The 13,686-nt window shown below is 41.9% G+C and overlaps 1 protein-coding gene across 1 annotated transcript in view; it reads left to right on the forward strand.

Annotated features, from left to right (window-relative positions):
• Nucleotides 1-13,686, forward strand: part of LOC110356571 (uncharacterized) — a 40,501-nt gene that overhangs the window by 25,146 nt on the left and 1,669 nt on the right. The window contains exons 10-11 of the mRNA XM_065076654.1: nt 2,271-8,861; nt 13,439-13,535. Coding sequence (XP_064932726.1) covers nt 2,271-2,429 — 159 coding nt within the window. The 3' untranslated portion in view covers nt 2,430-8,861; nt 13,439-13,535. The remainder of the gene's footprint in view (nt 1-2,270; nt 8,862-13,438; nt 13,536-13,686) is intronic.

Genomic DNA, 13,686 nt, shown 5'->3' on the forward strand with positions numbered 1-13,686 from the left:
CAGATTCACACTGAATGTCATAAAGTACTAATTCATATACAGAGACTGACAGCTTTTTCTTCTCCATGTTAAGGGCAGTTTTAAAAATGTCTCATGATTACAAACACATGATCCAGAACAGATATCATGAATACAAGCGCTGCTGTTGGAGAGGATACCTGGATCTCTGAAATGTTAAGAACTGTAAGAAGTTCCACCATGCTGTGGTTCAAATAAAAACCATTTGTTCCAAGAGCAGCAGGTACAGGAATCCTTGCAGATTTTATGCATCTAGGTGCTAGTCATTGTGCCCTGGCTCCCAAAAAGGCCAATAGCAAAAATTGTGTTATAATGCAAAGGACATTTTGCTAGGATGAGGCAGAGCATTGAATACCAACAAGTTTTATCAACTGATAGAGCTTATTTTCCAGCCATCTGTCAGTGCATCATCCAGCCATATAAACCTCATGGGCTTCTGAGCCCCCATGATTCTGAAAAGAAAAGTTGTAACAGAGGAGTGCACTCCTGTGGGACTGCACGCAGAGAGAAGCTTGGCTGCGTACCTGGGCCTCAGTTGTCACACAAAGCAGTTTTAGATGGAGGGATACATTGGTAAATAATTATCTTAAAACTATTTGGAGCTGCCAATTGTCCCCAAAGGGCAAAGTGAGGAGTTGTGACACATCAGTATGGGATGTGATGAAGTGCAACTCTCTGGTACCCTCCCAAGACACGTAGCAAATATCTTCTTTTTCTTGGTGGCAGGAAGCACCTGTGCTGTAACTTTCCAAGTTACCTTTCTTTTCAGTTAGCCCTCATCAGTTTGTGTCTATTATTCTTAATACATCTTGCAGTTTCTTGCCACTCCACCCCTTCTGTTTTCCTCACCATCTAACCTTAGAGCATTCCTCTCTTTCTCTCTGAAAATCTGCCTGCTGGTATTTTCCATGAATCCATCTGCATTGAATTATTTATAGATACAATAAAGTCCGCTTTTGTCTAATGTTTATTTTCTTTAATAACAAGAAACATGGGGAAAATGTTCCAAAGAACCGAAAAAGGACTTGACTTTTCCTGGACACTAGGCAACGGTAGCCAAAATGTACAAAACAAGCTGTAGGATGTTCGTAAGATGCCTTCTAAAAATAATAATCTTAGTATGTTGGTATCTAATGTACTTTTTGCATTTGTTATATTTCCCAAATCTGAGACTTGGTTATAATGCTGTCGTGTCATTCTAAAGGATCTAATGGACACTGAGTTACTGTGAAGGCAAGCAGGAGCAATGAGCATATGGATTATTGCTGGTGGAGCCAGATCTCTGCTGTTTTCCTTGTCCTACGTGTTTTAAACAGGTCACAGAGGTCTCTTCTGCTGCTCATTCCTGACCACTGGGTTTATCTTGTATCTGGTAAAAATTAGAGCAAACAATATATCTTACTTAATGAGTCACTGCCAGGCCTTTGTTACCTTTTACTGCTTGTTTGAATTTTCTTTGCATTATGATTTAAAGTGTTGTCCCATCTCCTTTTCTAGTTGGGGGTTTGTATTGCTCACTTGCTTCTTTCTTCTCTTCAATTATGCGAGTCATGAAAGCATTTCCCCTTGAACACTTTCCAGCTCCCCCCACCCCGTATCTCACCCCTTCCATGTCCTCCCCCTCGTTTACACAGCTCCATTCTCTGCTGTGTTTCCTGTGCTGCCCACACTGATTGCACTCAGCGTGGATGCTGTGGGGGGGAGGATGAAAAGGGAGAAGGTAAAGGACCTTGGAAGAATCTGGGTGAGTTAAAAATGGAGACTCCTCTGCACATGTGAAAGATGGAAGGCATAAAATAGGGGACAGAAGGACAGGGGAGAGCTGAACAGGTTAAAGTCCAGGTCCAGGATGAGCGGAGACAACCTCAGCACAGGGGCATGTTGGTTCTCATCTCTTCGGAGGGAGCAAGGAGGGACCTGGAAGCAGCGGAGATGGTGGCTCAGGAGAGCTGGTCCCTGCTCTCCACTTCACCTGCCCGATGCAGAAGCCGGAGGGTAAGGTTCATGGAGCCCTCCTCACAACCTCTCCTGGCAAAAGGTTATTCAGAATATGGTGGTGGTTACTTTTTTTCTCACTCATTCTGTCTCCTCCTCTGTTCCACACCCCTTGAGTCACTCGTATTATTGCAATTGCTTGTCTAAAACATGTCTTTGCTGCCTTTACCCCCACTCCAAGTCTTAAACCACAGAAAAAAGTGGGATGCTGACACTATAGGAATGGTGTGCTGCATGTTTTGGGGCCTTTCCTGCAGGCTGGGGATGAAATCTGCCTGGAGGACCTGCAAAGTCCGGTCCCTGCGCTCCCCTCAGTGTGTTATGGCTGTGAACATCGCCTGTTCCTCAGAGCAGCTTTTAAGTGTGAGTATTTGCCTCAGGAAGAACAAATACACACCATCAAACAACATAACTAACTAACAAGCCCTCAGAGACCAGCAGCTCCCAAAATCAGCACTCACTGAAACTTCACTCGTTTGGATTCAAAGGTACCTGGATGCATCACACTTGAGCTAAAGAAACAGCACATTCGTGGCATGTACTTCCTTATTTATTTATTTTCCAGTCTCACATATGCCTACTTTAGCTGATCTCTAGCTATCAAATTGTGATGGAGCAAAAGTAATAAAATGCCAGTAGGATAGAAAATACAGCCTGAAGTTCTCCCATAGCTCAGCCAGACCTAGAAGATGCACAATTCAATTAAGAGAAATACAAAGTTTTTATCTCTTCACCTTGCCATTTTCCCCTTCTCTTCTGTGTATTTCATATATCCATGTATATATATATATATAAAAATAAATACACATACGCACGCGCATGCACGCACAAACCCACCCCTCCCCTTTCCAATCCTTCCTTTAAGGTTTAATTTAACAATAACATTTGCGATCGGGGTCCTGAGCATCTCAAGGGCATTGCGCTTGAAATTGCACACACTCCGCACCATTTATCATAGCCTGACATGTGTCATGTTCCAGACTGCAGCTCCAAGAGGTTACAGCTCACGACTGCTCCTTTGTTGATCAGCTGCCGAGACAACTGAGGCACCTTTCTTTCTTTCTTTTTCCTTTCTTTTTTTTTTTTTTTTATTTTATTATTATTAAAGCTGCATCATACTCTTTTCAGAGGGTTCTTTCTGACACAATAGGGAAAGCAAACGAATTCTTCTGCTCTCTCTGCAGTCTCCCTGCCCGATCTTCATCAGCTCCAATTCAGATCACATTTACCTTGGGTGTGATAAGATAGTCTGTGCTGGTTAATATTATTGCTTAATATTGACTGTAAGATGGAAAAACTGTTTCCAAGGTAGTTCTCTGCCTGAGGAGAAGAACAGGGTGGTGTTAACTACTAAGGATATTGGGGACAGTCCCAAAGTGCTTTCCTGTTGCAAAATCCAGACTTGCCAAGCCAGTGACCTTCTTCCATTGCTGAACTTCTCTTCTTCAGAGCTTTTGCTTCATCTACTCCACCCCTTCTCCTTCACTTCCTTCATGCCTTACAGAGTTCTTGCTGAATGCCGAGCACCTGAGACCTGCATGTATCTTTTAAGAAATGATACGTACAGCAATTCAACAAAGCAGGCTGTTTATAAAGCATATTGACAAGAGCCACTGAATTGCATTCATAAATCACCTGTAGATCTTCTGCCAGCCTTCATCCTGCCCATCAGCATTTGTATAGGGTATGGGTATGAATGTCACTGCAATGTAATGTGTGAAGGATGCAAGGTACTATTGACAGAAAAAATATGGTATTCAAATAAAGGTCTAAGATTTGAACAAAAACAGACTTTACCTTGTATTTTTCTGATTTCTAAAGAACGTTGGCAAGTCAGGTGAACTATTGATTTATTTTTTAAACATTTATAATGAATATGACTTGGAGGCAAGCAATGTAGAGCTAGAGCTGATTTCTCCATTTCCTCTCCCTGTTTTCACGTTCAGCTCTGTCCTGCAAGACTTCAAGCGCAGATGTTGAGGTCCCAAAGTCTGGCTGTGTTTTGGAATGATATTTGATCTTTCAGATTCCTATTCCCCTCTGAGCTCTAGATCATGCGATGTTCATCACCACCTGTTAGCATCAAGCACAGCCTTTGCAGACACAGTTGGAGTTGCCTTACTTTCTCTCACTCTCTTGAGCTCTTGTTGATGGATATTTTTGGAGGTTTCCTTGGTTTAGAGGCTTTTGATTCCTCAGAAGTGCCAGATGGGAAAGCTCAACTGCTACCACCATGAGGTCACACACCTATTATGTTCACAAATGGAGGGTTTTGTTGCCATTGACCAGCAAGATTCCACACTCTATTTATGTGTTTGCCAGTGCCACATGTCTTGAACCTTTTTGTCTTCCCATTCAGCATGTTCCTCTTAAGCAGTCTCACCAGAACATTGCCTTGCTATCTGAAAGATGGCTCATTTTCTCTCCCTTTCTCAAGAGGAGGAAAGTCCAGTTTCCTGACCGTAGCCAAGTACCCCCACATTCACAGCATCCTCTCTGAGCTGCTCCTGGGCTGAGCACAGAGCCAGCTCCCTGCCGCCTGCGATGCACGTTCCCTTTGCATTGCTGTTGGCGTTCCTGACCTTGACTCATGCTTGATCCCTGCCCTCCCCCTCTGCCAGCATCGAGGCACCTGCCCAGCTCTGCAGGGATGATGTAGTGCCACCAGCTGGGATGGCGTAAAGCAACGGCAAGGACTCAGCCAACTTTCAGTCACATAACTCTTCCCTGTCCTGGGAAACGTGACCACCTGCACAGTCTCACCTTCCCCCACGCTAAAGGATGGAAGAGGTTTAGCAAAAGTAGGACAAAGCACAGAGCACAGCCATGCAGAAAGGCTGAGACCACCAGAAATGCTGCTGTTCCATCAGTTTGCCACCCTAAGCAACGGCCTGCCTTTGTTTGCCTGATGCTGCCATTGCTCCTAGAATCATAGAACAGTTTGGGTTAGAAGGGAGATCCAAAACTCATCTAGTCCAACCCCTGCTATGAGCAGGGACATCTTCACCAGCTCAGGTTGCTCAGAGCCCTGTCCAGCCTGGCCTGGGATGTCTCCAGGGATGGGGCATCCACCACCTCTCTGGGCAACCTGGGCCAGTGTTTCACCACCCTCAGTGTAAAACATTTCTTCTTCATGTCTAGCCTGAATCTTCCCTCCTTTAGTTTAATCCTCTGTCCTGAAGCTTTATGCTGCTGGACTGTACAGTCTTGAATGAATATAATATTTCCCCACAACTCCCAGTGAGACTTACTGAGGATATCTAAGAGGCTGTGCCCAGAGCGTGCCTGTGTTTCAGTCTCTTTTTAAGGCAGCTGTTCCCATGATAGCTGCTACGGTGTTTTAATTCCTAGCTCCAGCTTGCAGAGGGGCCAGCCTAGCCCCCAGCAGTTTTAAATGGAAGATGAATAATTTTAAGGGTACTTTGCGGATTTGTAAGAAGGAAGTAGGGAGGCTGCACAAAGTAAAAGAAGAAGACTGCGTGCTATAGTGAAAAACAAAAAAAGCCCTTGACTTTCCTGCTCCACCAAGAGATATTCCAATCCTAATGCTGCTCAGAAACAGAGTCCCTTTGGGCTGGGAGCAAGGATACACAGATATCTAAGCACAACAGAAAAGTGACAAGGAAAGCAGCACATATCAGGCAAGCGGTCAGTGTTTCAGCCAAGACCGTCCCCTGAATATTTCAGCCACGAAGTAGCGCTAAGAGTGGGTTCAGAATTGGCTGAACATCCTGGTCTCCCTGTGGAAGGAAATACAGCTAGAGCAGCCTCTATTTATTGGGATGGCATTGGGGGATGCTGGAAGTTAATTGGCTCCTGGTACATGTGAAGAATAAAAGTAACCTTGGGTCCCTCTGTTAATAAGAAAAGGAGATAACCACCGAGCCAGGCAACATATAAATAAGAGGAGAACCAATAATGACTTAAAAAAAGTATTTAAATGCAATCAGGCAGAGCTGCCTGAGATATCAGAGGAAAGAATAATGACATGTGTACAGTAGACACAATGTAGATTACAATTTATAACAGGATACAGGATGGAGCCAGCACTTGATTAGGGGACCATGTTACAAATTTTTCAGCATATGTCCTCTGTTTTTCTTTGCCTTGGCATAGAAGGCTGGGCACTGCTGGTAAGTAAATCAGGCCGTCAGAAAATGCCCATGTTGATGAGAATTGCAGGATCCAAGGAAATTGACTTGTATTTTAGACAATTCTGCCACATCCATTCTTTGCCCAGAATTGTCAGCTGGGAAAGAGTTGTGTCTGCTTACAGCTTTAATCAGAGATAAAAATCATCCCTAGTTCATGAACATGTTTTTCATGCAGATATGTCAATGGCAGAGAATAGCTTCTCAGCATACAGTTCTGCATGTCTTGCACTAAAACATGTCATATACTGAAGTGTTTTGTTCTCTGGATAGCACCCTCATACTCAACTCACTGTCTGGACACAGAGCCTGGGCGAGGGGAAGTCCTCCAGAAGGAAACACAAGGAGCTTCTGCTGTTGAGCTTGTAGGATCTTAGAGCTCCTTGGACGTATGCTTGCTGTGCCTTGGCTGCATATGAAACATTCGCCTGATTGCCAGGAGGGAAATTCTCACTTGGTCTGATCACAAATGCTGCTGGGGCTTCTTGCATCTCCCTCTGTGGCTGAAGGCTTGGTCTCCCTCCTGGATGTGCTCACAGCTGTGTTCTCTGCTGTTGTCCAGACCCAACACTTCAGCACGGCTCTTGACCATTAAAACCAGTAAGTTGAGCTCTGCCATGGGGTGGGGGAAGGTTGCAATGTGCTGTTTCTTGTGAATAGTCACCTTATGATAAAAGGAAAAGGTCTTCATGATTAATCTTTTCTGCTTCTAAATGTCTTTTCCATGCCAGCTTGGTAAAACCACAACCCTCAGAGTACCCTAAATTAAAGCAAGCAACACCAGAACAATAAAACCAGGAATGTGAATGGCACTGTAGCAAAACAGAGAGCAAATGGCTGACAAGGGATGTTTACATGTCCTATGGTGTTATTTTGGCTGCTCTGCTTGTCCAAATCCCCCTAGAAAACAAAGAAATCACAAGCAGCTGAATGAAGTCTCCTTGCAGGGCAGGGCATGCCGGATCCCAGTGTGTATGTGTATATACCGCGTGGGTATATCTGTGTGTATGGTGGGAAGGAGGGGAGCTTGTCACTGTGTTTTCTCTTCTAGACAGGCATAAACACCCCTGTTTATTTCCAGCATGCCATCTAAATTCAAAATTAGCATAAGCTGATGATGTTAATTGATTTATATGCATGCAGGCGGTGCTTTATCAAAGGTAGAGGGACATAGTCTTTCCCCTGAGGGCCTCTGGGGAACAAGTATCCATCTGAGATAATATTGAGATTGGCATAGCTGGGTATATAACTACTTCTAAGTATGAAGAAATTGAGTTCTTTGTCATTAGCAAAAAAACCCAATTTTCCTATTAATATTGTAATTCTCCTTTTAATAAAGACTGCCCTCATTGAGGTCTAGGAAAGAGCCCTCCAGGTCCATCAAGGAGTGGCCTGGGCTGCAGCTGGCAGGCTGGCTGCCTTCCCAGAGAAGGGAAAAGTCACGTTGAACTGGCCATCTGAGCAAGGCTCTCAGAATTTTGTTCCCTTCAGGTCAATCTACCGCAGCCACTGTGGAAATATCGCAACACTTTCTTAGAGGAGGTCAGTGATGACACCGAGACAGTGGGGACCAACAGGCACTTCTCCAATTTCTAAGGAAATTTCTTGAAAATATTTGCCCAGTTTCCCCCAGATCTGTTCCAAGAGCAGAGCCAGAAGAGGACCTTGGTTTGCAAGTGGCAAAGGAGGGAAAATATGTCCCCTCTTGCACTCCCACCACCTTAGAAGTGGAGGAAAGGAGAGGTGACAGACACTATTATACTGCACTTAAAAAGTCTAATTATTGCTACTGTTTTTCACCATCTATTTAAAAAAACCTTTAATTTTTGTTAATCATGAAAATGGGTTAATCTGAACTGATTTTGTTTCCTTTTACTTTTTCCTTTTTTTCTTTTTTTCTTTTTTTTTTTATTTTTCTGGGTAGGTTTGGGGGAAACAGAAGTGAAATCCACCTGTAAAAAGTGTTTGTTTTCCTTTTGTAAGCAAACCTTCCCTGGCTGACAACCTGGGAATTTTGCCCTCCCTAATGGGAGCTGCAGTATCTGGTTGCTGTCTGACTAAGCAGGATCTCACTGAGGCCACCTTTACACCAAACAATCTCAAGCATCAGAGACCATTGCTTTGAATTCAATGGCTCTGCTGGTGCTAGAAGAGGATATTGGAAACCTAGTTTCAAGTCACACCTTTCAGGTAATAAGCAGTAATGAACAGAAGAAGAGAGGAAGTGGGAGGCTTATAGGATTTAAAGAGTTTCTATTGAAAATGGAATCCACCCCACTGCTGATGGCCAGATGCTGACGTGTGTCTGGAGATGTGCACATGAAGCAGGGTGTAAAGCTGTTAGCGGTGGTTTATGGCAACAGACTATCTCCTGTCAATGAAAAGCAGGTTAGGTAAACTTTTCACGTGTCTGGAAGTGAACCTTTTCATTTGTGCACAGCCCTCGTTTGACCCAACTATTTCACATCATTACCAATTACTTTGTCCGTACGTATCGAACTTCCTTCTTGTGCTTTATTGGTTTCTGCTCTTGCTGACCTCTTCCAGCAGTTTACTTTCAAACATCCTGAAAGCTTCATCACAACTCTTCAGCACACCTCACCCAGGGCTGAGATTAAAAGTTAAAAAAGAGAAAGAGTGAACACAGCAGAAGAGAAAACAGAAGAGCTTTTGGCAGCAGGCTGGTGACACTCTGGGGTAAGTGAAATGGGATGCGTAACCACCTGAAATAATGGCAGAGGGGGGGAAAAAAAAGAGATAAGAGACTGAAAAAGCAGGGCCTGAGCAAGAAGATTAGTGGAAACTGTGAGCTGAGCAGACCTCAGAAGAGGAGAAAGGCAGAACGTCTGTCTATCCATCTCAGCTCCCTGTGCCAAAAAGAGACACTGAGACCTGTTAAAATAGAAAACGGCCTTGTTTAAATTGCAGCACTGGGCCCGAAGATCTTGTATCCATCAGCTGCTTCTCTTCCTGGGCTAAAAATCTGCTCAGCTCTAAGGTGTAAGAGCAGCCCCAGGGACACTTTGCTGCAGCAGAGACAATATAGCATCAATATCTTCCCTCCATAGGTGCTACAGCGCTGCATTTGTGTCCCCTCACTGCACAGAGGACAGAGGGGAGGCGAGGGGACATCAGTCTGGCCAGGGGTCACTCAGACTGAGCCCGGGACCTTCTGCCTTTTCTATTCTGGGAACTGGCAGCAGTGGTTACGTTTAGGATGCCTAAACTCTGCATTACTGACATTGGTGGAGGATAAACATTTTATTCATCATGGGGAGGTTGAGATTTGGGAGCCTGGCTCCCTTCTGAATGGGAGTGACAATGGAAACATTCAGCACTCATGCCAGGAAACATCATAAGATTCATTTGGTGTCAATAAAAGAAAAAAAAATGTTTTGACAAAACCAGAATATTTTGCTTGAGGGTTTTTTGTTTTTGTTTTTTAATCTCTAGTATATGATAGAATATTAAAATGTAAAGCCAAATATTGTTGTGTCCCCTCAAAAAGCTGGCATGGGTTCTTCAGCACAGTCAGAATCTTTCTTCCAGTTTTTCCTTCAAAAAAAAAGTACTGGCAAAATCATTTTCATGTTGTGAAGTGTTTGAATATTGATGGAACCACCTAGCTAATAGTCAGGACATGTATGTCTATCTCTGACTCTTAACTGACCAAAGAATCTGCCCTCCATGTGTTCATCTCAAAGTTTAGCATCTAAATTTGCAAAATTCAGTCTTTGCTTTAGGTTTACAGTACCATGAAGCATCACAAACTTCACTGGTTTTGACAAATATAAGCAAAACACTGAGAGGTGATGTTAAAGAAGCAGGAATTCCAGGAAAGAGCAACTGGAGGTATATTTGTGAAAATACAAAATATGTGGCTGCCACCGCAGCTATATGAAGTCTCCTAGTAAAAGACACTATATAAACTTCAACAAAAAAATCGCTGATTTGAAACAAAAATAGGAGCATTTGACCTGCACTCTCTTTTCATTAAGTGTATACATTTTTTTTTTTATGTGTATATTCTGTTTTTAATAATGCTAATGAAGAATTAAATTGCTACATCTTCAGACTAACGACCCTTATCAAGCCTATTTTAACAATTCCTTCTGAGCTTTTCCAAATCACTGCCTCATGTTTAGGAGACACACAGAAGTTTCCTCATCTGCCTTTGGTATTTCTACCAACTGTAGATTTGAGAAATGCAATGCTGAGTCCCAGGGCACATAAAGCTTCACTTTGGTGTCCTTGACATCTTTGGTCCTTTTTGTGTGGCTATCTCATAATTCATGCGAGTGATGCCATGCAACTGTAAGTTTTTCATGAGGTCATAAAACTGATTTATAGAGGTTTTCCCATAATCTCCAAGCAAATTAAAGAAGGTTGATGGAGCTACGCAACTCACTGTTGCCTCAACAATGGTTTCATTCAGAAATGACACTGAACAAGATTGAAGTATTAAGATATCAAGAATGTCCTTAAGAAGCCTTGTCTGTCTGTAAAAAATGTGATGCCTACAAACCAAGAAGGGTTGTTTCCTCTATAAACATTGTTCATTTTACCCATGGCATCTACCTTAAGGTTAGTCAGGTAGTTTCTTCCTTCCCTTTCTGCTTCCAAATGCAAAAGTGTGATTAATCTGTTTCACGTCAGCCCTTGGGAAAATAATTTGAAGTTAATCTGCTTTCCCTTCTGGGATATTTAAAGTTTAAGGTTATCTGTTCTTCAAACAGTGTTTTATTTTGCTTTTTGTCTTTAAAAATAATTTTACAATAAAGAAAATATCCCAATAATGAAAATTCCAACTCCAATAAAGGAAAAAATTTGCACACACACCTACATATATATAAATCCTATATATAAAACTGTTCTAAAATCTATATATAAACTGTTTAAAATATACATATATAAAAACTAAACATAAACATCAAGCTACTCTATTTCCCAACTATTAAAAGGGGGCTTTTCAGAAGTGTGGTAACTTTATTCTTCCATCTGTACTTCTGAAACTGTAAAGTGCTTGCACTTTGGCAGAACTATATAGTCCAAGAAAAGGAGCTTTTGCTAAACTGCCTCCAGCTTCAGTATGCGCCCTGTGTCAAACTTGGAGAAACCTGGGATGCAGTTCCAACCTCTGTGGCGGGGGCCCAGTGCCAATTATGCTGCATTCAATGACCTAGAACTGTCTTTTTTGCTTCTGTGAATATCACTTTTCTAGTCAAAATCTTCAGGATGGCTTGTAAACTATTTGCTACTATTGCTCTGGAGTTGAAAGTAACCTTGAAAACACTTCTCCATGGTAGTTATCGGGGTGATTCTTCCATCCTTTCTCAAAAATGGCAGTATATCTTTCCTATCTTTCCTCTTCAAACTCTCCCCAGCAGGTTTCTGAAGACCTTTTTAAGGTAGGTGTTATCCTTTTTTTTCTTCTTTATATTTGAATATTTCATCTCAAACTTCACAGGGGGACGACTATCTCACAGCTGCATGAAACCAGTCAGGAGTGTTTCATATGTATGTTCTAAAGCATTTGATGCAACCTGTACTGTGATTATACACAAATAAAGAAATACATTATTTTAAAAAACACCTTTTTGTTGGAATGAGTGTGCCTTTTAGAGGAAAAAGACCATAACGATCATACGCAAACCAAAAGAGTTCTAAAGGTGAGAAATTCAAGTGCTTTACAGAGCATTTGAAATATAAACTGAGATATATAAAAAATATAAGAATTAGTGTTACTGTTATAATTAAGAATGAATTATTAGAATGATTTCTTGAGTAATTTAATACTACTAATGAAAGTATTGGGCCAAATTCTGATCTCCCGGTTTTGTAAATTAGAAGTTACTTGATCATCTGAGTTCATTAAAAGGGAGATGGCATCAACCTTGTTGTGTTCAGGCAGAGTACAAATAGATTTAAGTACGTAAATAATAGCTTCTGTGACACACATATTACAGAACTATATTTCAAGGCAATGCCGGCTCATGGCCACTGTATTGCAACAGGCTGGTAAAAGAAAGCAAAGAAATCATTAGATACTGTGGCTTTGCTATCTATTTTCTGTTTATATAATATTAAACCCCTATTAATATAATCATCATTACTGTTCTAGTGTTGTGAATTCTTGCAGTTTTCTCGTGATACTCTTTAAAGCCTCTGCTGTTGTAATCAGATGATCACTGGGAAAATTTCCTTTTCTTTTTTTTTTAATGTAACTTTCTAGTTTTCCTAGTTGTAGAAAGTCATTCAAAACCATATTTTGAGTGCAACCCAATCCATCTAATTTTATGTAACTATATTAGATGAGTCAAAGTACAAAATTTACTAAACCTAGTCAGTGTGTGAAACACAGAAGCTGCCCTAGAGGTCCCAGCACTTAATTTAAACTAACTCCGTTGTCCCCAGTGCCAGTAATTACAATAAGCCTGGTGTTCCTTGTTACCCTGTGAAATTACCTGCAAGGCCTCTTCATAGTGTTTCCGTGCTGTTGTTTTCATGCTCAGTAGAGCATTAAGAGTCAATGATGGGCAGCTCTTGTGTAAGTCTGTGAATCATGGGGCATTTTCCTCTGGACACTATTGAAAAATCCTCAAGGTGTTTATTGGCAAATGCTTCCTATGGGCCACTATAATAAAGAATTCTCCTTTCTGCAGGCTCCCCAGGTCCTACAAGGCCCATCTGCTCCAATATGTGGGTGTGTTGTTTCAAAATATATAACTAATTTCTTTCCAGTACCCTCAGTAATATGCCTTCAACAGAAGCCATGGATCAAGTATGCTTCTAGACCAGAAGCACTCGGTCCTCCAGCTTTGAACAGTGCGCTGGCATTTCCCCTCCATTTGTTTCTATGGAGCTGACTACATGTGCGGTCATCCATAAGGGTGCTGAGATACCCTGGAGAGAGAAGGAATAGCTGTAGCTATTTTTCATTATTATATACTTCACTTTGTAATAAATGAGATCCATAGCATGTGAACGCTGGTCTTGTAGATCATCATATCAGCAAGCACAAGGAACCTTATGTGCCACAAAGCTAAATAAAATAAAGTAAGTAAGCCTGAGAAAAATAGTCTGGGGAAACAGCAGAGTGTTCAGGACTGTACAGTGAGCCTTCTCAGACTGAGAAGGAATATAGGACTTAGAGTAAGTAAAGAAACATTAGTTTTAAAGCTAAAGCCATTTTCACTGTCTCCACCTCATCGCTATCTCTATCTATATACATAGATAACAGGTATGTATAAACTTGCATTTCCATTGTCTTGCAGATGTCTTTGGGATAACAGAGATCAGCAAACAACTTATGATCCAGAAAGGAAACAGCAGCACGAGCAACAGGACTCTTGTTCCATGCTCCTGATGATGGTGAGTGTTAAATGTCTATCTAGAGCAGAACAGAGCAGATACAGAATTTTAAGAGCAATGTTATAACAGATCTGGGTTTTCCAAAAGCCCCTTGGGCTTACAGGTAGGGTATCTCTCTGCATGGCAGTGCAGCAGGGTTGGATGGTCCTGC

The sequence above is a fragment of the Columba livia genome, chromosome 11 (assembly GCF_036013475.1).
Source record: "Columba livia isolate bColLiv1 breed racing homer chromosome 11, bColLiv1.pat.W.v2, whole genome shotgun sequence".
NCBI lineage: Eukaryota > Metazoa > Chordata > Aves > Columbiformes > Columbidae > Columba > Columba livia.